The sequence below is a fragment of the Onychostruthus taczanowskii genome, unplaced genomic scaffold (genome assembly GCF_017590055.1).
Source record: "Onychostruthus taczanowskii isolate IOZ18803 unplaced genomic scaffold, ASM1759005v1 scaffold208, whole genome shotgun sequence".
In the NCBI taxonomy this organism is placed as follows: domain Eukaryota; kingdom Metazoa; phylum Chordata; class Aves; order Passeriformes; family Passeridae; genus Onychostruthus; species Onychostruthus taczanowskii.
In genome coordinates this window covers 317,406-341,386 of record NW_024499329.1, presented here as the reverse complement: position 1 = coordinate 341,386, position 23,981 = coordinate 317,406, and the positions used below count along the sequence as shown (strand labels likewise).

The 23,981-nt window shown below is 44.0% G+C and overlaps 1 protein-coding gene and 1 non-coding gene across 2 annotated transcripts; one reads left to right on the top strand and one right to left on the bottom strand.

Moving 5' to 3' along the window:
• Positions 1-600: 600 nt before the first annotated feature.
• On the bottom strand, positions 601-22,585 carry KNL1 (kinetochore scaffold 1). Its single transcript, XM_041404094.1, is given in 28 exon segments — positions 601-802; positions 908-1,030; positions 2,133-2,251; positions 2,782-2,891; positions 3,023-3,091; positions 3,365-3,465; positions 3,925-4,026; positions 4,136-4,175; positions 4,543-4,611; positions 5,018-5,105; positions 5,906-6,022; positions 6,511-6,601; positions 6,829-6,944; positions 7,592-7,690; positions 7,814-7,881; positions 7,985-8,129; positions 8,468-12,736; positions 17,320-17,372; positions 17,806-17,843; positions 18,340-18,379; positions 18,713-18,768; positions 19,166-19,227; positions 19,424-19,483; positions 19,720-19,759; positions 20,673-20,748; positions 21,138-21,148; positions 22,408-22,519; positions 22,522-22,585. Coding segments are annotated over 28 exon segments (6,444 nt in total). The 3' UTR covers positions 601-696.
• A 260-nt stretch (positions 22,586-22,845) lies between these two features.
• On the top strand, positions 22,846-22,927 carry TRNAS-GCU. Its single transcript has one exon. It is a non-coding gene; the product is annotated as a tRNA-Ser (tRNA).
• Positions 22,928-23,981: the final 1,054 nt, after the last annotated feature.

Sequence of the window (23,981 nt, the reverse complement as noted above, 5' to 3'; positions counted from 1 at the left end):
CAAACTGGGGCAGTGCCCCAGCACCCAGAGATGGTGCTGGACTAAGGCAACGTCAGAACTAACTTCTGCCAGGGAATCACAGTGATGGATATGAGGCTGTTCCAAAAATATTTCTGACTTTGGTGACTGGGGTGAAGTGCTACAGGTTAACTGGTTAATTCTTCAGGTGCAGGGATACAGTGTCTGGCCTGGGAGGGGTGCCAGGCAATGGATAAACACCAGATGTGGTGAGATCTGTTAAATTGTACGTGGTAGTGAAATAATGACTGCAAAAGAAAATTCCGGTTGTAATAATTTAGAAAACACTCATCATTGCTTTTTCCAAATGCTCTGTAAATGACAAAATTAATGGGCTATAGCAGAATATCCATGCTTGGAATGACTACCCAGTCATGACTGACTGTGCCAGGAATGACCACCAGTGACTGGCAGAAGATCAAAACCACCTTGAACTTGGAAGGCAGCTAGGAGTTTCCTTCTTCTCCTCTTTAGACACCCCTGCCTTTGTAAAACTTGTGGTCTACACCAAGCATTCTACTTGCTCTAAGCCACGAGGAAACTAAATAGGCAGGAATACTAGAGCTGAGTGGGTGACAGCATTCCCATTTCATGGAGACACAGCTGGAATTCTCATAAGACTAAACTCACAGGCTACCCCATTTTGACTGCTTCAGTCCTGCCTGTGGATCCAGTGGATTATCTGGGACCCTGGAGCAGATTCTGATGGATCGAGCTGACTGCTCTCTGCAGATAGTGGTGACCAACTGGAACTCTGGAGAGAACAGCAGCAACTTCCTTCTCCCTGGGAAGACAAAATGATCACACGTGTTGGAGAGGATCCTGAGTGTTCAAGCCCCCATCCCTACTTCGGGATGGAGTCACATGCAGGGGTGCTCTGCCAGCTCACCCTATATTCCCAATGTGGGCTTGGACCCTGAAGGGAAGAACAGCGGATGGGTAATCATGGGAGAGAGCCAGAGTCAACTCAAACTTGGCAAAAGCCACCGAAGAGGAGAACAGAAGCTTCACCCTGTGGAAATGAACACAAAGGTCCATGCAAAACAGTCAAATGGGCTGCTTCCACCTTGGAATTAGTGCCAGCAGCAGAAATAAGTGATGCCACTGATGCAGCAGGCACAGTAACTTCTAAAGAGCTCCAGCACAGACCCACAGGACTTCAGCAATAAGATAAAAAATGCCCTTCACACTTTATCAGCACTTCAGAATGCAAACCCCCAACTTCCCTCACAGAAAGAGTTAATGCACACATAATTCACAGAACCATCCAGAAATTAGGGGAGAATAGAGACTAAAAACAGGTTTTCTAGTTAACATGAAACATCCCCAGGCAGTTAAGGTTTTCTAATGCTTTAAATAGGACTGATTTACCTCCAGTTCCACGGGGTTTTTAGCACTCTTGCAAAGGGAACTAAAAAATTAGAATAACCTCTGGAACAGCACCAAGGTGGGCAGAGCAAGCTCATAATTGGACACTTCTTAATTAAAGGTATGCATCAATAATTGAAGGATGAGGTGAAACTGTATTTGTGTTGTGCCACTGGGACATGCCACAAAATTGGGAAGTAGCAAGGGGAAATGGAAAGTAAAGAAAGTAAACTTCAGTTTCAGTGCATCCCTCCTTCCATGACTGACTCTGCTCGGCTAAGGAAAACATAAGATTAAATGAAACAAAGCCCTAAGCTACAGGTAAACTCTTGGCTCTGTTTCCTTTGCGTTGCTACAATTTGGCCTCAATATTTAAGAAAGGCAAGTCAAGCAGGAAAACAGCAAGGAAGGAGAGACTGTCTGATAGTACTAAAATCAAGGAATCCATGAACAGCCTAATTTCCATGCACTGGGACACTATAGTGCAATTGTATGAAAAGAAATTAAATTATTCTTAAAAACAGCAGCATAAAGTGTCACTTTTAAGAAAACCAAATTGAAACTATTTCAGTGTTTTGCTTCTGATTATCTAGAAACTCCCTCTTAAGGCCACTGTGAACTCCATCTTACTGCATCAGGGAATATCCTGAGTCAGAAAGGACCCACACAAGGATCATCCAAGTCCGGCTCCTGGCCCTGCACAGGACAGCCCAACAATCCTACCACAATTTTCTCAATTTACTCACTCTGTGTCTTTGATGTCTGTCTCCAGGAGCTGGAATTTCGCACCCCACCTCTGCAGAAATTCCAACTCGTCTCCCAAGATTTTGCAGCGATTCACCACCAAGGAGATGTCCAAGAGAGCCTGGGGGGCAATCAGAAAGCAACATCAGCACTCAGGGGGTGACTATGTCATGCTTGAACTCATATGAACACATAACTCACCCTAGAAAGTACAAAAAATAAACATGGTTTAACTGCTACCACAGTTTGGATGGAAAAATTAAATTGTACAAGTATAACAAATTACATTTTTTGCTTTAAATTTTTCCTTTTCAGCTTTGCCAACAGCCACGCAGCATCACAAAAGTTTGGCTTGGCAATTTAAACCTACATTCTTTAGGAGGCAAAATGACCTTCAGCTAGTTTTTTTTTTTCTTTAAGGCAAAAAAAAAAAAAAAGGTATTTTAATAAACTTCAGCTTTTAGGACTCCTGCCTTCAGAGACAGGTATTTCCCCTCACACCTCAGAATTATTTCTGAAGCAGATTTTGATTTGCCTTCCTGAAGCTTTCATTGAGGTGCTTTGGTTCTCAGCTCAGCTCTGTTTTCTCTGTTGCAGAAAATAATAATTGGATTTTTTTTCAGAGCCTTCTAGGTTTCCCTGGAATGTTACCTGGGGCAAGTAGCACAGTTTGGGACACTTTTTCTGCCAGCATCCCCGACTTTCAATAAACTGAAAGATGAGTTTGTGGACTAAACATGAGGAGGGTGGAGCTTGTTCTTCTGCAACACAAAAGAAAACCAGAAATCTTTGAAAAGCCATTTCATAAAGCATTAGAAGACTGAGCACACATTTAGTCTTCCCAACAAAAGATTGGCAGGGCTGCTACTTTCACAATATTCAAAAATCTCACCATCCAGGAAAGATTCAAAGTCCAGGCTAACAATGCTTCTGGAAGGACGTGCAGCGAAAAACTCATCATCTGAGAAAGGAAGTTAAAAAAACTCCAGTTATTTCCATACTCAGTTCTGGAGTTACAGCTCCTCACCTTCAGAAGCAGCCATGCATTACTTACATGTCTGGATTTTCATAGGAAACACATATTCAAAGCCACTTCTCTCAGCTTACACACTGAAGTATATTCTCTATTTTCTACTTCCTTTCAGCAGGTCTTTACAAATATGGACACTTTAGGTTTCTGTTCTCTAACACTGCAAATTCATAAAACACAAACCTACCCTATTGTGTGACTCACCTATTGGGGGTCCAAACACAACTGTGAGTGTCACAGAATCGTAAAGAAAATTAAAGACAGCTTGCTGGTCACTCCATTCCATCAACTCCCACTCAGTGAAGCTGAAAAGAGGAAAAAAACCCACCATCACCACAAGCTTCAACCAAACAACCCAAACAACTTCTGAGGGACAAGCATCAGAGTATTAAATGCTCTTGCAGCTATTGCCATGTCATACAGCAATGAAAATTTCCAAAGCCAAACAGAGTCTTTAATTCCAAAAGAATGTCAGAATCTCTTGGGAATGCAAGCATATTACTACTAATTTTACATAAGTGTCAGTTTGGTGATTGAAGGAGAGTTGGATGTAGAAACCCTGAACACAGAGCACCACTGCAAAGCTGCTAATGGAATGGAAGTTTTCCAAGGCTTTATTGCCTACCTTAGGCTGCAAGGAGATGGGCATTCCAAGATTTCCCACATCAAATATCAAGGAAAACCAAACCCAAACACATTCCTGCACAAATATGAGCCTCCAGAAACAGCTATTAGAAAATAAAACCTGGAGGTATTTTCCTTACTCATATTTCTTCAGGATTTCCAGGCAGTCCCTTTCAGTGTTCTTGAGCTTCTCCATCTCAGCCAAATCACGCTCATCCTCAGCATCCATCTCTGACAGCTCTCTGCAAGGACAAGCCAATCTCATGGGATGTGGTACAGTGGTTTAAAAACAAACCAGCCCTCTAAAATCTGAGTGTGCAGCTGATTCTTAAGTCCTCCTTGACATCTTACCTCAGAAGTTCCTCTTCTTGGGCTGTGATCCTTTGCAATTCTAAAGCAAAGAGAAAAAAGGATAGAAAAGGAAAAAAATGAGAGAAAATATCAGGACAGGCAGCCCTAATTTGCTGTGCACTCACTGTTCTTATGGAGTGAAAGGTTATAATTACTGGACAATAAAGTGCTGAATATGACAACCAGCACACGCTCTTTGGGTAGCAAGTTCTAAATTCCCTTTTTCCAGGGAGAAATCAGTCCTTTTCACTCTTTAACACCTATGTAATTAGCTATGTGCAATGCAGGAAAGACAGCAGCAGTGTCTGCATCCCTCTCAGAGTCAATGCACAGGGGTGGGGGTTGAGTATCACCCATCCCAGGTTCTAAAACACCAGACAAAAAGTGCATTCAGCTGGTTCCATTACCTTCCTCTAAGTTCTGCCCTCCTGCTGTTCCAGCACTGCAGCCAGCTTCCTTTTCATCCCAAAAAGAGTCTGTGGGAAAGAAGTGTCAGGTCTGTGCAGAACTTCCAGATTCAATACTTAGAGTTACTTTTGTTTGTTTGTGGGCTCTAGAAATCTCAGCACTTCAAATTTAACTAAAAAAACAAAATTTAAAAAATGGGAAAGTATCTACCAAAAACCTCAAAAGTGATAACAACAAGCAAAACTCATTTTATTGCACTGTTTTAGAGTTGCTGCTGTGCAGCTGGATTTCTACTCAAGGCATTGGAGAAAAAGAATTGAAACTACAGAGCATCATTACACACTAATGCCAAGTTCTGACTGCAGTTTCTATCAAACAACCACCAACACAGAATCATGAACTGACCTTTTAAACAGCAGCTCTGCACTAAAAAAGAGAAAGCAGCACATTGGCCACCTCTTTGGAAACACACACCTGATTCCAGAGCAGCCACGGAGCTCTCTGCCTCCTTCATCCATTCATCCACCTTTTCCATTCTTGATTGCAGCTTTCTGTATTGCTCCTAAGATGGGAAAATTGTACTTGAGTCAATGGTATTATTTTAAAAGCTGAGTTTTCTTCTGAGATCACCATGTTGCTGATTAACTAAAGCAGATAGTGAAATTTGTCACCATTAGAGGGAAGAGGCAACTGACAAACTGTGGGGGAGAAGCTAATAATAAGAAATTACTAAATGCTTACAGAATCTGGAGCTTTGATATATACACATCTTTGATCCCTGGCACAATGCATTACTTGTGCACTTCCTTGTTACTTATCAGAGAACCCCTGAATGATTTGGGTTGGAAAGGATTTTAAAGATATCCAATTCCAAGCCCCTGCCACGGGCTGGGACACCTTCCACTACCCCAGGTTGCTCCAAGCCCCATCCAAGCTGGCCTTGGACCCTGCCAGGGATCCAGGGGCAGCCACAGCTTCTCTGGGCAAACCTGTGCCAGGGCCTCAGCACCCTCACAGGGAAGAATTTCTTCCTAAATACTTGCTACTGCTACTTACCTACTTACTAACACTGGTCTTGCTACAGTATAAAGAGGTCATTTTTGGTGGTGTTTCCTTTAATATTCCCATTTTTTACTCTGCTAATCACCAACACTCTTAGGCAGAAGATTCCTACAGTGTAACTGCAAGAATGTCACTGTCCCAGTGTTACATTTGCATATAAATAAAAGGGAAGTGTATTTATAAGAAAGAAACTTCTATGAGAGTACACACTTACAATTAAGCTCCTACACATTTAAAGACAAGAAATGTGGTAGAAGTGATTTTTTAAAGGTTAATGCCTGCAGCCCTGTGGCTCCTTACCTCAGCACTCTGCAGCAGTTTCCTGTACAATGTCTCCTTCTCATTGTGAGACAAGATTTTAGCCTCCTTGGTGAAACAGGATTTCATCTTGTTCAGTTCTGCTCCAAACTTACTCAGCTGTGATGAATGGGAAATACAGAAGATAAAGTGAATGGAAATATAATCCTTCCTGACTCTAGCTCAGCACCCAACATCAGTGACATTCCCATGCCAAACTAACGTTGAATTATGAAAAATACTGTGTCTCTAAACAATTTAGACTCTTTATTTTCAAGAAATAGATCTTTATTCTTGGCATTAGAACCACAGAAAACAAAATCTCTTGATCCACCTTCTTAGTTCTTGTGGGATACTTCTATAAATTTTCTGGGTTTTCTATGCAGTAACTGTGGGTCATTTCTTTCCCCTCTAATATATTTCAAAGGACACATTCCCTTGCAGTCTCCTGACATGCTGGAAGTTCTCAGCAGTTTTCCACTGAGAAAATATTTCGCCTTGTTTCACCTGCTGTTATTTTGTGACCATTCTGGTTCTTATGTGATGTGAATAAATCAATTATCCTCACTTCTTCATTACACACAAACATTCTGTCCATGCAGCATTACCTCTTCATCAGTGCAGGTTCTCATAACTTCCCACAAACTCCTGGTCACGTTCACCAGGGGCTGATCCAGGACAGTCACAAGTGGTTTTAACCTGAAATATGGGGGGAAAAAAGTTGAAAGCCTTTCAGCAATTTCACTGACCACATAAAGCAGCATGGGGATATTTACACAATTCATTTCTAAATCTGCAACAAACGAGTAGCTATATTTTCACTTTTCCTGTATGTAGTGTATAAATTTTCTTCAGGCCATTTCCATGCACCCAGAGCTGAAAAAAATGGAATTACTGATAAACTGTGTGACTGGAGAACCACTCACTCCTCTATTTTCTGAGACAGGTCCTGGCAATCCTCCTCGTAAATCCTCAGCTTGGGCCGGTGAATGTACTGGCTGTAGATGAGATCTTCTGCAGTGGGAGGTGCACTGACTGCACACTGAGGGAAAACACAGGGAAAAATAGGAAGAAAAAAAAATCCATGTTTTTCAGAAATAGTAACTTCCAATTATTTCAATTCTGCTTTCACGCCTTGTGTTTCCACACACCAGAGCACAGGCTTCCTTTTGGGATATGTGCCTCATCATTAGAGCTCAAAAAATGAAATTAAATATTACTGGAAGAGGTCTCCCTTTTAGACAAAGACTTGAAAATATGTATGTGTTATACAGATAAAAGAGTGCTCCCCAACAAAACAATGCTTAATTCAGAACTAAAGACCCCAAGCCTTAGGGAAGCCTTATGGAGCTTTATTCCTCAAATAAATATGAGGAAGGTATTTCACCAAGCTGCCTGTATAGTGTGTATATATATATATATCTGACAAGTGGTTAATGGACTCAGTGAGAAGATAAACTGAAAAGGTCAGACTGAGCTTCTAATTCTTTCAAATTTATTGTCCTTAAAACAAATGTAAAAAGCAAGAATTGGCCTACTTATCCAAGAACAGTAATCCCAAATATATGGTATTTGGTGAGGAGATAGAAGTCTGTTCTGGTTTTTGATTAAAGATGTGTGAGCTGCTAAAAATTGAAACCCAAAGAAACAAAGGAGTATTATTTAAGGTAATTATATTGTTCCACTCACACTGGCTGGAAGCTGGCTGTGCCGGGGCTTCTGAATCACAACATGGACTTGAAGAAGAGTAAAAAACTCCCCAACTGTGATAGCACCGCTCTGGAATTTCTGTACATGTGAGGAAGAACATACAGGTAAGTCCATTTTTCAAGACAGGATGCTCACTTGTGTATAAACACAGTTTTTTTCCTGTTAGGTCAGGAAATTGCTGTCTTCCACCCCTGTCCATACCTCCCATAAATTTTCTTCACAAATGCTGTCCGTGAGAAGCTGGGATTCCACCTGACTGCTGCGTTGGACTGGGAAAACAAAACACAAAGGGGGAGGTATTGGTGGGTTAATAATATTCTTACAGGGCAAAGAACACAAGGTTTGGGACTCTTATCACAAATGGTCTCTTACTTGTTGACTCTATGTCAGCCTTCACAGAATCCAGGGAGCTGCTGGTGCTGGCCTGAGGACACCCAGGGCTTTTAGCTGAGAGATTTGGAGGTTCTCCAGCTTCACCACCTTCTGCTTGGTCCTGAGGCACAACATCAAAAGTCATCTAATATCAACAAATAAAAAAAATTTAATATAGTTATATAAGACAACCTAAGTGGATCAGTGGTTTATTGTAGCTGCTCCTTGAAAGGATTAAAGGGATGGTTTGAAATTGGCAAATCCCTCATTCTGCCTGTTTTGCCTGGTACAGGACTGTTGCACACACCAACCTGATTCTTCCAACTTGGCAAAACAATGAAAACCACAGGGAATCACACAAGAAAATGACAGCAAACTGGTGGCTATGAAAAACAAGAAAACCTACTAACAGACCCACTTACACCCCCAAAACCTAAGCCCTGGTGGTGTTCCCGTATCCTTACAGCGAGGGACCAAGCTCACCTCCAAGTCCTGAGAGGCCCCAGCATCCCCATGTTGATCCCTCTTGGCCGCCTTCGGGCTTTGAGGATCCTCCTCAGTTTGTTCTAAAGCTCTTTTCCTGCTGCAAGGTTTTGTGTCTTCAAATGGATCCTTTTCAGAGTGGGGGATTTGTTTTTTATTTTTATCATCCCAAACGTTTTCCATGAGTTCGGAGCTGACAGATTCATTGGAATCCATTTCCTCCAGGCACACAGGGAGAAATTCTTCTGCTATGAATTGAAAAGGACTGAAGTTCTGCCTGCTGGACTTGTTACCTGGGGTTTCACTGGAGTTTGCTGGAACTGGGCCTTCTACTTTGTCTGATTTTGTATTTATGTCCTGTGCACTGGAAACACGATTTCTCTTGCTTGGTAATTTAGGCTGGAATATACCCAGAGGAATATTTATTCCTGGATATTTATCCTTTGCTGCCATTCCTATGGGATCAGCTCCAGATTCCAGAGCTGTGTTCTCCTGCTTTTTGGGCTCAAAGAAGTTATTTGCTTCACTGACAGTGTTTTTTCCCGAGCTCAAGGTATCCTCTGGCTGAGCTGAGGAACTGGGCAACTGGTCAGAAGAAGCAGTTTTGGAAACAGAAACAGATTTCCTTGTCAAACCCATCAGTTTTGAACAAACACCTATAATACCTGAAGCTGCTGGTGGAAGAGTGGTTTGCATCTGATCCCCTGAACTGTCTCTGACCAAAGGCTGCCTGGTTTGTTCAGAGTTTACTTGGAAATCTTTCGGAGGTGCCTCCCCTTCAGCTGACACCTCCTCATTTTTCTTGGATTCCTTGTTAGCAGCTGGAATGAGGTTTGCTCCAGCCAAGCCCAAATCTGAATCCCCAGGCTGAGATGAATCCTCTTCCACTGGCTGGTTTCTCTGAGTACCAAGGACATCTGGATGACCCTTCCAAGGATCTGATCCCTGCATGGGAAAGGCAACACAAGATCCCAAACTGACACTTTCTTCCCTGTGATCCACAGGGCCCTTACTTGGGAACTCAGAAGTTACCCCCTTTGATTGCAGTTTTTCTGGTGGTGTGAGATCCTGCTCCTTGCTTACAGGGACAGAATTATCTGTGGGAAGGCCACGATCCTGTGGTGCCCCCGCATCCACAGTACTTTCTTGAAGGGAGACAGAATAAATGGAACGTGCTGTTGTGCCACTGGGGACCTGGGAAGCTCCTTTCTCACTAGGAAATGCTGAGTCTGACGAGGCAGAAGAGGGAATGCTGGGCTTATCCTCAGGTTTTGTGGCATTTTGTGAGGAATCCATTTCACCTCTGCAGGGAACCAACCCACCGTGCATGTGCTGTGGTGGCTGCTGGGTGTTTGTGTGGGGCACCTGCTGGGCCTCAAACACATGGATGTTCTTACTGACAGCAACAGTGTGGGATGCAGTGATGTCCATGTCCTCCTGGTCGTGGGCAAACACAATGGTTTTGTCAGCAGGGATGGCTGGGACGGGCTGTCTGTGCCATGCTGAGTGAGTTGTGGTGATCTCCATATCCTCAGCAGGAGCAAAAGTCATGGTTCTGCCACAGGCAGCCTCCTGCCCACCCCGCTCTGCCGGCGCTGTCGTGGCGGCCCCTTTTTCCAAGGACACTGTTTCATCTCCACCTTGACCAAAGCACCCAGGTGCTGCTTTGTTTTGTGACAAAGCAACGCGGATGCTGTAATCTGGAACCATCACCACACACCTGCCAATCGTGTCCATGTCTTCACTGTGGGGAAACACAGCAGCCTTTTCTCCAAAGAAAGACAACTGGGAACTTTCCTTGGGTGCCTCAGATGTCCTGGCCCACACTGGTTCTTCTGCACCCCTCTGGAGCAGCCCATGAGCTGAGAGAGGAGTTTTTAAATCCTCTCTTGAAGAAACTGTTTTACCCATGGAAAAATGTTTGTCAGAATCTCCTCGGGTTGGCAATACTTTGCTTGCTGCCCTCACAGGCTGGGGTTTCTCTTGCCTCTCTGACTTTTGGCCATCTGCATTTATTCCTATTACTGTCCCAGACTGTTCATTTCCTCTCATTCCAGAGGGAGCAGGATTGTTACTGAAAGTTAATGAACCACTTGGAGCCAAAGCAGTAACAATTTGCTTATTGGTGCTCATTTTCAAGTCCCCACACTCCATTGCTGCAGTTTGACTCACGATATCCACACCATGGCTGGGAAATGGGAAGGGCTGGTTTTGCAGCTGCTTGGATAATGCAGTGTTTTGATTATAATTATTGGATTCTTGTTCTGTGTTAATGGGAGCAATCTCAAAGGCAGAAGGATGAGCTTTGGTTATGTCCATGCTTTGATCACCTAAAAACATGCCTGTTGTGTCATTTGTGCAGAAATCTGAGAGGCTTGGAGGGTTTTTTTCCAGAGGCTGTGATACAACTTTTTGGCTTTGCAAAGACAGGGATGCACTGGGGTTAGTGACAACATTCTCAGGGACTCCTCTGTTTTGCTCTTGTAACAGACACATGCTCTTGGCACAGGAACTCAGACCACTTGCCTGGAAGCTGGTTTTTCCAAGCTTCTTATCAACCATTATCATCTGAAGATCTTGAGCATTCCTCTCCATAGCCTGGCTCTTTTTAGTGCTCCTATCAATACTCCTCACTTCAACATTTTCCTTGTCCATCTCTACAGAATAAGCAGATATGTCACCCTCAGTGACATTTTTGTTCTGGTTCTTTCTTGGAATGATTTTACAGGGCATTTGTTTTGACTCTGCTGTTATCCCACTGCTTTGCCCATCAAAGAAAACAGTGTGGCATCTTGTTATTTCCATTTCTTCCTGCTCAGTTACATTGGAAGGTGCGGATCTGCTACCCAGGAAATGAGGTTTGCACGTGGCAGAGGTGAACACTGCCGTGGGATGCTCACGGTCAATATTCTCTCCACCATCCTTAACACAGCTTTTGGCCAAGTCCATGTCCTCTCCTGTGAATATTACAGTCTTCTCACCTGAAAAAACAAGCTGGGGGTTTGCAGAGGGATCAAACCTGCTCTTCAGAGCACCACTAGCCACAAAATGTGAGCCAAATCCAGAGCTGGCTGCAGCAGGACTACAAGCTTGAGACACATTTTCCATGTGTCTGCCTGAGGCTGAAGGCAGTTCAAGAGCACTGTTTTTATAGGCTCCAGCAGCAGGATTACCTCCAGGTGCCAGACCCTTTGGGATGTCGCCACATGCCAGGGACCTGCTCCCTGCCAGCAGAGGGTTGGTATTCACTGGCTTTTCACAGGTTTTATGGCATGAACTGTTCTGTTCTGTGCTGCTGGCCTCATAGATGATGTCTGTGTAATTCCCAGTCATTTCCATGTCATCACACTTGGAAAACACAACGGTTTTGTCCCCTCGGAAGACGGTCTCAGATGAAACAGATCCCTGGATGGCAGACAATGTCCCGGCCTCCTGCTTCCCAGCTCGCAGCACAGGGCGGGCTCCTCTGCCTGCAGCACCTGCTGTTTTTCTGTTTGCACAAAGCTGAGGGTCCTGCTGAACATTTAAACTGGGATTAGATGCTCTCCTGAACACAGAATTATCTGACTTTTTGGGTGGAAAATCCTTTTGGAAGTTCAGACTTTGGTTCCCAACAGTGGAGAGGGCAAAGGACACTTTTGCAGTGTGACTGGTTGTCACATCCATGCCCTGGTCTGCAAACGCCTTGGTAACATCCCCACATTCCCACTGCTCTGCTGGAACCTCACTGACTCCAGGGAATGGAATTTTCACATCAGCTGCCACACATTTTGTTATCTCCATCCCACCTTCTCGGCCTCTAAACACTCTTGTCACATTGCAGGTGTCCAGCGGCTCATGGGAATAGCCAAATTCCCCAGACAGCTGTGTCACATCTCCTGAGCCTTGGGAAGGCACACAGCAAACATTGTCCTTGTCAGGTCTCTCAGCAGGATTGTTTGACTTCAGTCTCTGCAGAAATTCATTGAAATCTATTTTTTTCACAGCAGTGGCTTCTTCCTTTTGTTCCAAAGACGGGCCCGGATGGTTTGTGGAGTCAGAGAGCAAACTCAGTTCCTTGCTGGTTTCTGCCTTCTCCTGGCTGGAGTTTAACTTAGCCAGGAAGGAGGTGAAGTCTATTTTCTTGGTTCTGTCGGGCTGCTGGGTGCTGAGGTTCCGTGAGATCATGGCTGTGTGACTGGCTGTCATCTCCATCTCATTCTCCTCCGAGAAGAGGAGGGTGGTGTCCTGCCTGTCCGTCCTTGCAGCGGCGTGGTCCACGTCACGCCACTGAAAAACAACAAAAAAAAGGAGAATTCAGTGACTGGCACTTAAAACAAATGACCAATGGTTTATTCTATTTAAAACTGCAGTCAGCTAATGTTGATTAATGTAAAGTCCTAAGGTTTTAGCTCTAAAAGTATTTTGTTAAAAAAACTAACCTGTTAATTTGAGGCGTCCCTGATAAGCAGTAACATATTTGAGGAAAGGACTAAATTATGCCAATGCATAATATTTAAATAGCTTTTAATGAAACAATGTGTCTCATCTTACACTTCACATCTAGCCACATCTTAGCAAGCACAGACCAATTACTAAGGCCTATGGATCAGTATTTTCTATTTCTCTATAACATGATTTCCACCTTTTATTTCCACCAGTTTATCATCCACCTGCTCCAAAGCAGCAGCACCATGCTGGATGTTTCAGAAGACTTTTTCACCACTGACAAGGGAGATTTTAGTTTCTCTAACAGAAAGCACTTACAGTTTTCTAGCTGTGGGGGGAAATTGTCATGAAATATATTATATTTTATCAAGTATAATGAATATATTTGTTACCAGATGATAAATTGTCCACACCTGGTGAATTATCACAATGCTTGCTTGTTCTCCAAAAACTACTGGCCTATGGAACTGCTCAATGCCCATTGTGTAGGGAGGAGAACTTACAAAAGTTTGTAACCAGTGGTGGCCACTTTATACACTGGAAGATCAAGAGATGTGGCCTAAGGATAGAACCCTGCAGAATAATATATATTGCAATTTATGTTGTTTCATAGAACGGAAAATAAGTGGGATGAAATCCCTTATACACTTGGAAAGGAAAAGAAAGGGTTGAAAGAGGTGGTGTTTTGTGTGCAGCACGGGACCGAGGTGCTTAAAGTGCAGGCAAGAAGAGGAGGAGGATGATTTGGAGCTGATGCTTGCTCTGTGGCAAAGAATAAAGGGGGTGAATCATGAATCACCAGGGAATACAGTTAGACACATAAGTGAGTCTTGGAAAAGTGGACTAGAACAGAAAGAACGTTTTAGGGGATAGGAGGATTTTGGTCTGATTGTGGGACACACTTGAAGGCAGCAAGGAGATGTTGGGAGAGATGCCAGGGAAGTTCTGATGGCTTCCCTCCAGCAAGTGGTTGTGAATTATGGTCTAGTAACCTTGTTTCTAACAGTGGATTTAATGTCAGGAAGAAAGGTGGCAGGAGTTTAAAGGGAAAATCCAGACTGAGCTGCTGAAGTGCTTGAAACCATGATTAGGACTCAGGACCCCCCTCAGTCAGAAAGAATTGTTAATTTTCTAAAGTATACTTTAGTAATTTGCAGTAATTAGTGGCTGAAGTATACCTGGCAATTTGCATTGTGATAACTAGTGTCTGAAATGCATTTGGCACTTTGTGTGTGACAGCTGATAGCTGAAAGGTATTTGGCAATTTGTAAAAAAAGGGACACTGGAAAAGGGAGTGTTCCCAAGCCAGGCAAATCAAAGAAAGAACCTAAACCAGGCTCTTCAAGCCATCAAGCCCAAGACCTTAAGTGAAAATGAAAAATCCCCCTAAAGGAACCAGGAGAATCATCCTCAGCTGAGCCCTGGTTACATTATTGCTGGGAATGAAAAGGTAAATTTGTTAATTGATGCAGAAACAACTTATTCAGTACTGAATATGTGCAGAGGAAAACTTAGGCCAGAACCTTGAAGTGTTGTGGGTGCAACAGGGAGGAAAGAGAACAGACCTTCTTTACAATGATTACTATTTAAATTAATAAAACAGTGGGGGAAACACCAATCTGTATACTCCTGAATGCTCAATCCCCTTGCTGGGGAGGGATTAATTGGGAAAATTGGATGTTCAAGTAACTTTCTAGGATGGGGAAATGCAAATTGAAACACCAGAATCCAAAGCCATCAAGGCAAAGATTTTTATGTTACAGGAATCAGAAGAGTTGGATGAATCCCAGAGGAGGCAGAGAATGCTGTAACCCTGTTGGTATGGGCAGCTGAGATGCCTGGATGATCAAAGGTGGCCAAATTGGTGAGGATTACTCTCAAACCTGAAGCCAGACTGGTAAAGCAAAAGCAATATCCTATTAAGTCTGAGGCAAAGAGAAGTTGGAGAGACTTATAAAAAATGTTTATAATATTGAAAGAATTTGAATCAGAATATAGCACATCAATATTATCAGTTAGAGATTAGTACAAGATTTAAGGGCCATTAATGAAAAGTTCCTGATATTCATCCAGTGGTAGCTAATCTGTACATACTCTTGACAGCACATGAAATTGGAAAGTATTCTGCCAGCAATCAGGACTGAAAGTGACTCAATACTACTGTAAGTCTGCTGCTACATTTCTTAGAACAATCTGGATACACGGCGTCAAGAAAATGGCACAAATAAGCAAAGAAGCAGTAATATATTTTAGTTTTGAGATCTTGCAGGGGAAAAAAAAAAAAAGAAGCTTGGGGAGCAGCTGAAAAGAAGCCATTTGCCAGACTCCAGAGCCAAGGACTACGAGCCTTCTTATGTATGGCTGGATGGTGTCAGTTATGGATTGCAATTATGGGGTCCTGGCAAAACCCTTGCATGGTCCTCCACCAAAAATACTTGGACTCCTGAGAGTCAAAGCACCTGAAAAGCCCTCAAAGAACCTTAATGCCAACCCCTGCACTGGGAGCCTCACTCTTGAACCAAACCATTTGAGTTATCTGTGCATGAAAGGATGCACCTGGCACTGGGGGCATTGGCTGGCATTTGGGGTCATGGAAGCAGCCTGCCCAAACAACTGGACAGTGCAAGGGAAGGTGACCTGGATGGCTGAGAGCAGTGGTAGCTACAGAGAAGCACAAAAGCTGGTATGTGCCCCCCATGGGCACAGCTGGTTTGGAACAAAAATAACAAACATTGGATATTGCCAGCAGGATGTCCTTGTAAAGCCCATCAGCTTGGAGACTCCCCAGTCAATGCAGGGAATCAATCAGCTGACAGAACAGCAGGAGAAGTCACTGAAAAAGGTATCCTTGCACGAACACCTAGCAAAAAGGTGGATGTCTGGGAACAAAAACCAAATCAGGACAGGCAGTTAGCTCCACCACTGGAAGCTACAGAAAATCCCAGCAAGTGATCAGTAAATTCATGCAGATGAGTAATTGCACCTCCAAATGAATGTATAAGATAACAGAACTGAGACCACCAAGAAACACATCAGGAAATAAAATATAGTAGCTAATGTACAAAGGAATGTAGTAAGGACAAAGATGGCAGAAATTAAGATCAGTTACTGAAAAACAAGTAATTTGTTTTGCACAATAATTTCAAGGAAGGAAGGCCACCTCCAAGGCTAGTAAAACAGGTAATTATTGCCAAACTGAATCTGTAGAACTGCCCAGGCAGAATGAGGGGCTGGTACATTTTACTATTTTGGTACTTTCTCTAGATGGCCAAAAACTTTCCCATGCCACACCAACAAAGCAAGGGAAGCCACAAAATTTTACTGAAATTAATATAATAGTGTTAAAATAAACTCTTGTAAGTTTTAAAAGCTGCATTGTTACCCAGAAATCAGTGGGACCAGACTCGCCTGTACATCCTTTCAAACCAGAAGATCCAGTGCTCATCAGAACCTGGAGTTTTGGACCAAGCCAGGAGAAGTGGAAGGGACCATATCAAGCCCCCTGGTGACCTACACTGCACTCAGAGTGGAAGGAACTGAGCCCTGAGCTCATCACATGTGGGTAACACAAGCAACCACACATTAAACACAGCACAGACAAGACTGACTCACACCGTGGGGTTTTTATGCAGATATGCAAATCCTGTTGTTTTAGGATAGGATATGATTTTCTAGGGAATTATTCATTACATCTAGATGAAAATTATAAATAATTACTTATTTATAATAATACTAGAAACTATATTCTTAATTTCTTGGAAGGAAAATATAGTCTTAAAGTTAGTGCAAGTTTTTGGCAAATTACAGAATGTAATTTCCATAACATGAGACCTTACAAAACAGATTAGCTTTAGAGCTATTAGTGCTACACAAACATGGAATATGTGGTTATTTAAATTTAAACAACAATTCCTGTTGTGTGCACATTCCAAATGTGACTGCTAAATCAGATGATCAAATAAGAACAGAACTGGTTGCTGCATCTAGCAGAGAATTAAGGGCAGAATTAGAAAGGAACTAGTTAAATAAAATATTTAAAGAATTCGTATTTTCTCTGACTGGTTAGTTGGCCTTACTTTTGCAAAATATAATTGTGATCATATAATATATAATATAATTGTGATTATTATACTTGCCTTAAAAAACTTATATTAGTAAAAAAAGTGAGGCTCATAAAGGCTTGCAAAGAAGACAAGAGTGGAGGAGCTACTTCATTACTGAGAAGTTGTAAAGGAATTTCAGACATGTTGCAGTCTAATGACTATCAGATTAGGACACACTTCAAAATATAGAATACTCAGTTTCAGGAGAATTGTATGTGAATACAAAGGCAGTTAACATTTTTAATCTTTACTACACAAATTCTTGTGATGCATTTTGGACACTGGTATTTTCAGCACCAAAAAATTAAAGCCTTCACATACCTCAGTCTGCTGCCCCAAGGCCTGGATGGGAGCATGAAGCAAAGTGTTCATCCCTGTGGAAAGAAAGGGAATACTCCAGTTTTTCTGCTGTTTGCTTATTATTTTATCCACTGAGCTGAAGCTCAATGCTCTGAGTAAATACACACAACTAAACCCAAATATGTTCTAAAAACAGAAAGGGAATACTCCAGTTTTTCTGCTGTTTGCTTATTATTTTATCCACTGGGCTGAAAGCTCAATGCTCTGAGTAAATAAACACAACTAAACCCAAATATATTCTGAAAAACAGTTTCATTACTCCCTTCAGCACCTCAAAGGGCCACCCAGACTTCCATAACAGGATCCTTGTAAACAACTCCAAGGGACAAAGCTCATCCAGACAGAGCTCTCCCAAGACAAGGAGATTGCTCTAGGCATTTCTCACACATAATCAATAGCTTTAAAGAAACAGAGCAATTTAGTTATTAAATCTGTTTCCAAACTCACCAGTGATCTCACACGGAACAGCCTCAGGGTCTTCATTCCTGCAAAAGGTGGGATTGAGAAACAGTTTGTTAAAGGGTTTCAAAGAGAAGCCTTGACCCGTAAACTGAAGAGGCAGAGAATTGTGCTGCACAGAATTCCGTGGCAGAGCTCGTGTGGGTCTGAGCAGCAGATACCAGACACTGCTCATCTGTCTTCAATATATTCTAATTTGACTCACAAGCTTATTTTTTTGCATGAAATTATCAAATACATCACAAACCACTCTTCAACATACAGTGGTATTCTAATTTTTAAATGGCAAGAAAGATTAATTCTTTATTTTTCATAGAATCTATGGTTTTATGGAATTCCCCTTCTCACATACAAAGTCTCTAATCTGTTATTTTACACCAAGTGATTTTAATTTTAAAGATCCCACCACTGTGCTTTATCTACAAGAGCTCTGAGGCCAGACTAACACTATCTTTTTTCTGAGGAAAAAGTTTGGTAATAAACACTGAATAATAACAAATATCTATCAGACATGATACTTACTGATTAGTCAATGTATCATCCTTCTCATTTGCTGAACACCCTAAAAATAAGAAAATTACAATATTATAATGTGAAAAGCATGATCACAGCTGTACTTGATTATATTAAAGGTTTTGCCCAACCCACACAATTCTGACTCAATATGAGACAAGAGTGAAGTGCACAGAAAACAATGTTCTGAAGTTCTCACTCTCGATGTGTCTTCTCAAGGCAAGAACTCTGTGACCAAGGAGTTTTCACCCAGGCCAGGATAAAGGGCTGACCATGTTGCTCCTTCCCCAAATGGAAAAGCTCTGATTTCTTAAATCCAAGCTAAAATCTTGTTGCTAATAGTCTGAGAAACCTGTCAAGAAAAGAAAAAAAGGAGCTTTACCTGTATTTTCTGTCTCTGATGTGCTGTTCTTAAGATCTCGCTGGAAGACTCTGCAGCTAAGAACAAAACCACCAGTTTTTAAGAACACAAAACCATCTCTAAAAGCAAATTAAAAAAAAAATTCAGCACTAATTTATACATTTTATACATGTTCTGAAACGAGATATTAGAAGCCAGCAGTGTACTGAATCCAGCTGTAATTTTCAGGAAGAAGATGCCTTTATGACATTTAAGATGCACGAATGGAAAACAAAAATTCCAAACTGTATGAATTTTCACTGAGCTGGGCTTCTTTTCAGACAGGAAAATGAATAATGGCTCTCAGGGTTCAACCCAACTCAACATGAAAATCTTCCTGCTGCTTGCAGTCACTTGTGATCACTCAGTGAGGACACTTTCAGGGGGAAGGGTTGCTCCCTGCATTTTTTGGCTGAGGGAGGGAAGTTGCCTCACTTGATGGTGCTGGCGAAGCTGACCCTGCGCGAGCTCCTCCTGCGTCTCTCCGTGTGGATGTCCTGCCAACAAAAAAAACACAACAGGTTGCTACCCATGACAGGCACAGCTCTCCAAGAAACACAAAACCAGACAAAAGTGGTGTCTGAATATTATTATCAAAAATGGTGCACCGAAACCAGCCGTGTTATCACAGTGACACGGCTGAACCAACAAAGCACTGAGGGGGATCGGGAGGAAAGGGCTTGGTAGACACACCTCTGTCATTTCATTCCCATTTCCCAGATCATCCAGAGGATTCCGTGGAGCCTTTAAAATCTGAAAGAAAACACAGAAAATTCTGAAAGGAAATGCAGCTGAGAGTCCAGCTGCAGCTCCAAGAGCTGGTTTTTCAGCTGAAGAGAGTTTCTAAGAGCCAGCAGTGCCCCAGTCAATCCCCTCAGGAATGCTTTCCTTCAACTCCCAAGAGCAAGCAAGTTCCTCTGTCAGCTTCCCTTGGCTCCTTTCCCCCCTCACACAGTTTTATTTTGGGGATTTTATTGAAGGTTACTCACGGAGGACAGTCGCTTCCTTCTGATGTGCTCTGTGTTATCCCTGCAGGGCAAAAAGGGAAACAGGTACTGATGCCTGAAGTTTACAGCTTTTATGTATTCTTCATGTATTTGGACTTCTGTAGACTGTCAAATGCCTCAGTGGAACTTCCAGTACTTCCCCACCTTTCTTTCCCACAGGGAACAGGCCCTTATTGACACATTCCTAAATTTTTTTTTGCCTTTCTTTCCCACAGGGAACAGGCCCTTATTGACACATTCCTAAAATTTTTTTTTTTCATCTTGCCTGTTACTTCTCCAAGGACATTTTTATTTTGCACCACATAATCACTGCCATAATAAGGGTAGGGTGGAAGGGCAGAAGCCAGCAGGGAATTTACCTAACCAATGCTCCTCTCATTGGACAACATTGGCCAGATATTCCAATTGCCCAATCCCATAAATTGTAAGGATCTAATCTGGGGCACTGTTTTTCACATTATGTACCTGAAGGCTTCCAAGTAAAGTTTTGCTTCTATATTATCATTATATAGCCTGGAAAAGTTTAGTTCCACTTCCAGGCATCAGTATGAAGGCAGAAAATTGCACCAAGGTATGTTTCCTGAATGGTCCTACCACGGTTTTGAGGTTAATGAATTGATTTCTCTGTTATTTTCACAAGTGTGAAATTAAATAAACAACATGCTTGGAACAGATTGATCATTTCAGCACTTGTTCCCAGGATAAGCTTTGGAAAACTCAGCAGATTGCCCCCCCCAATCCCATAGCCAGTTCATCTCCTGACAATCCACCACTATGAAATCCCCTCACCAAACACCAAAGAAACTCCCTGGTCTTCATCACACATTGCATTCAAGGGATGTTGAATGAAATGGAATGAAGTGCATTACAAAAGGTTTTGCCTCTGAAGGGCAACATTTATACCACAGCAAAATTCTTAGAGGGTTTCAACTCACATTTCCACGTTAGAGTCTGTGTAAATCTTGTCCATTGCTGAAGGATATGCTTTCCCTATAAAATACAGCACAAAATCTAAATCCATTAATGAGCCTCACCAGGAAAACTGCATAAACCCACAGCTGGCTATTAGCTTTTGATGCTGTTTTTTCCTCTCCATCCTTCTCTCGTCACAGAAACGCTCTGAAGTACAACAGGCCTCTCAAGCCAATGTTCTCCTGTTATATTGATATTAAACATATATTTCCCATTGTATACCACGTTAGAAAACAGCTGTGCTAGCAATTTAAGTATTACTGGTTTTCTGACCTTTTATTTAAATTTAAGATTCTGGTTAATGCTGGGAGATCAACAAGATCAAACCTCATCCAAGACAATGTTTGCTCTGACACATACAAGACATTTTCGCTGGGAGATCAACAAGATCAAACCTCATCCAATGTTTGTTCTGACACATACAAGACATTTTCCCTCTCTCTCTAAACTGAATTTCTGGTATTTCAGCTTGTGCCTGTTTCTTCTTGCTCCTTCCCTAGATACAACCAGGAAAGCATGGCTCAATTCTCTTAAAACCCTCCTGAAGGGAGTAAGAAGAATGTGTTTTTACAAGCTATGAGTCTGGCTAAGCCAGAGACTGGTAGATGACTTAAGCAACAGAAGAATGTCACTTATTGACACAAACTTGCTTATCCAAGGCACTGCTAAATTCCTGGACTTGGGGAAAAAGAACAAATATATAAAGAAAAGGAGAGGACAGGAGGTGCACATTAGAAGAGGGTCTGTATCAGGCAATTCAGGAAGTCTGCATCTCTCAAGTACCTCAGCCGGTGGGGAAGGGTAAATCAGGATAAAAAGGAGGCTGCACCCCCAGCAATTTGAGACCCCACGGAAAATGGCCCATGGCCTCTCCCTTTATTCATGAATAAAGCTGCGGGACTCCTCTGTCTCCTTTTTAGACATAAACCTCATGAATTAATTTTCCCAACGCAGGAAACGATTTCTTTCCAATATCCCACCTAAACCCACCCCGGGTCAGGCTGAACACACCGAGAAGGGAAGGACAGGGAAGATGGCTGTGGGAGATAAGCCTGGAGCTACAAAAGCCCTGATCACTCTGCTGTTGGGATATGAATCTGAAATTCACTTCCCAACCACCTTCCTTAACTGCTCTTCTCTAATCCTGCTTGGAAGTCCCCTACAATTCTTGAGGGACGAGCGGAGTCGCTGTGCTGATGAAGACCCCCACTTTTTATTCCCTCGTGTGACTCTGCGAACACGGGAATCGCTCCACGACTCTCCAGTCCATCCCCGCCGCCCCTCCCCGGCCTTTTCCCCCTTAGGATAAACGGATATAATCTCTTTTTCCGTCTCTTTTTGCCCCCGCGCCCTCGCTTTACCGCCCTCACAGCCCAGGCGCCAATCACTTATCGACCGCAAACGCCGCATTAATCACCTCTGCCATTAATTACACCGCATTAGCGCGGTCCCCGGACATTAATTACCTCGGATCGATCCGCGCCGCCCTTACCGGGGGGTTGCCCACACGCTCGGCGCCCACCGCAGGTGCCGCCGCCTCAGCCCTCCTTCCATCCAGCTGCTCCCGGCGCAGCGCCGACCTTCTCCCCGCGCCTTCTCCCGCGCTCCTTCCCCGCAGCGCCCGCCCCGGCCCCCGGCAGCGCCCGCCGCCGCTCCCGCGCCGCCTCTTCTCCGAGGGGGCCCCTCGGCCGCTCTTACCTCCTGCTCGGGGCCCCCCGCTCCCCAATCCCGGTTTCCGGCTCCCCGGCCCCGGTTCCCGCTCCCCGGCCGCCGCCGCCCCGTTCAAATCCAACCGCCCGCCCCGCGCCGTGACGACACGTTGGCGCCGTACAGGACGGCTCTGTGCAACATGGCGCCCCCCTGTGCCGTACAACATGGCGGCCTCCACGGGTCGCCCCGCTGCTGCCATTTCGGTGTCTCGCGCGGCCCGCACGCCCTCACCCGCCGTGATGGGGGTGGCGCGGTACCGCACCGGCTCCGCGGGGTGCTCGGTTGCGGCGCGGAGGCTTCGCTCCGCACTGTGCCCGTGCAGGGCCGCGTCACCGGCGCCGCCGCGCAGGGGAGCAGCGGGCGGGAGGAGATGATGGAGGCGGTGGGCGCACTTCCTTATAGGTCCGGTGGGGGAAGAACTACTGTGACGAGGTGGCCGAGTGGTTAAGGCGATGGACTGCTAATCCATTGTGCTCTGCACGCGTGGGTTCGAATCCCATCCTCGTCGGGAAGTATAACTTTTCCCTCACGCCAAAATTTTTTTTCTAACACTTCCACGGGGATTTCTCCCTCCCTCCTGTCCTTATGGGGAGAAGGAAAAGCGGAGGGGCCCCCGGGGCAGACACGATCCAGCATCCTGAGGGATTTAGGGTCACTAGGCAGGATACAGTGTCCCATTCAGGGGTCACAGCCAGGAGGGAATGTCATGAGGGATCTAGGGGTCACCTTGGATAGCGTCCAGGGAATTCAGGGGTCACAGGCAGGACAGAGTGACCCGAGGGACTGAAGGGTCTCACCCAGCATCCAGCCTCCTGAGGTGCCTCGCCATGGCGGGGCCTGACTTACCCCCTTCCCTCAGAGCACGGCTCTGCCGCGGAGCTTCCAGCTGTGGCACTGGGAACAAATCCCTTTTAATCTCAGCCTCCTCTGGGATCCCAACAAAACGTCCTCTTAGGGCTGGCTGGCTCCTTTGTGAAAGCTTTGAGTAAGGATTAGAGGGATGGAAGAGCTGTCCTATGAGGAAAGGCTGAGAGAGCTGGGATTGCTCAGCCTGGAAAGGAGAAGGCTCCAGGGAGCCCTCAGAGCCCCTCCCAGTGCCTAAAGGGAGCTTTGGACACGGGGGAATGGCTCCGAACTGGAAAAGAGAAGATTTAGATGGGATTTTGGGAAGAAATCCTTCCCTGGGTGGGTGAGGAGCCCCTGGCACAGGTTGCCCAGAGAAACTGAGGCTAGCCCTGGATCCCTGGAAATGTCCAAGGCCAGCTTGGATAGGGCTTGGAACCAGCTGGGATAGTGGAAGGTGTCCCTGCCCGTGGTGGGGGAGTGGGACTGGATGGGCTTTAAGGTCCCAGCCCCTCACTGAAAATGGCATCAAGTTCTCTTCAAATAATTACTGCACTTGGTTTGTCCTCCATCAAGTTATGGCACTTTAAAAAGCATAAATTAGTGTATTGACAAGATACAGGAAAACTTTTCCTCTATGCCTTCGCCATCCATGGTTCACTTAAAAAAAAATAAATCTGGAATTAGAGGCCTGGAAGTAGAACTCTGTGAAACTCAGA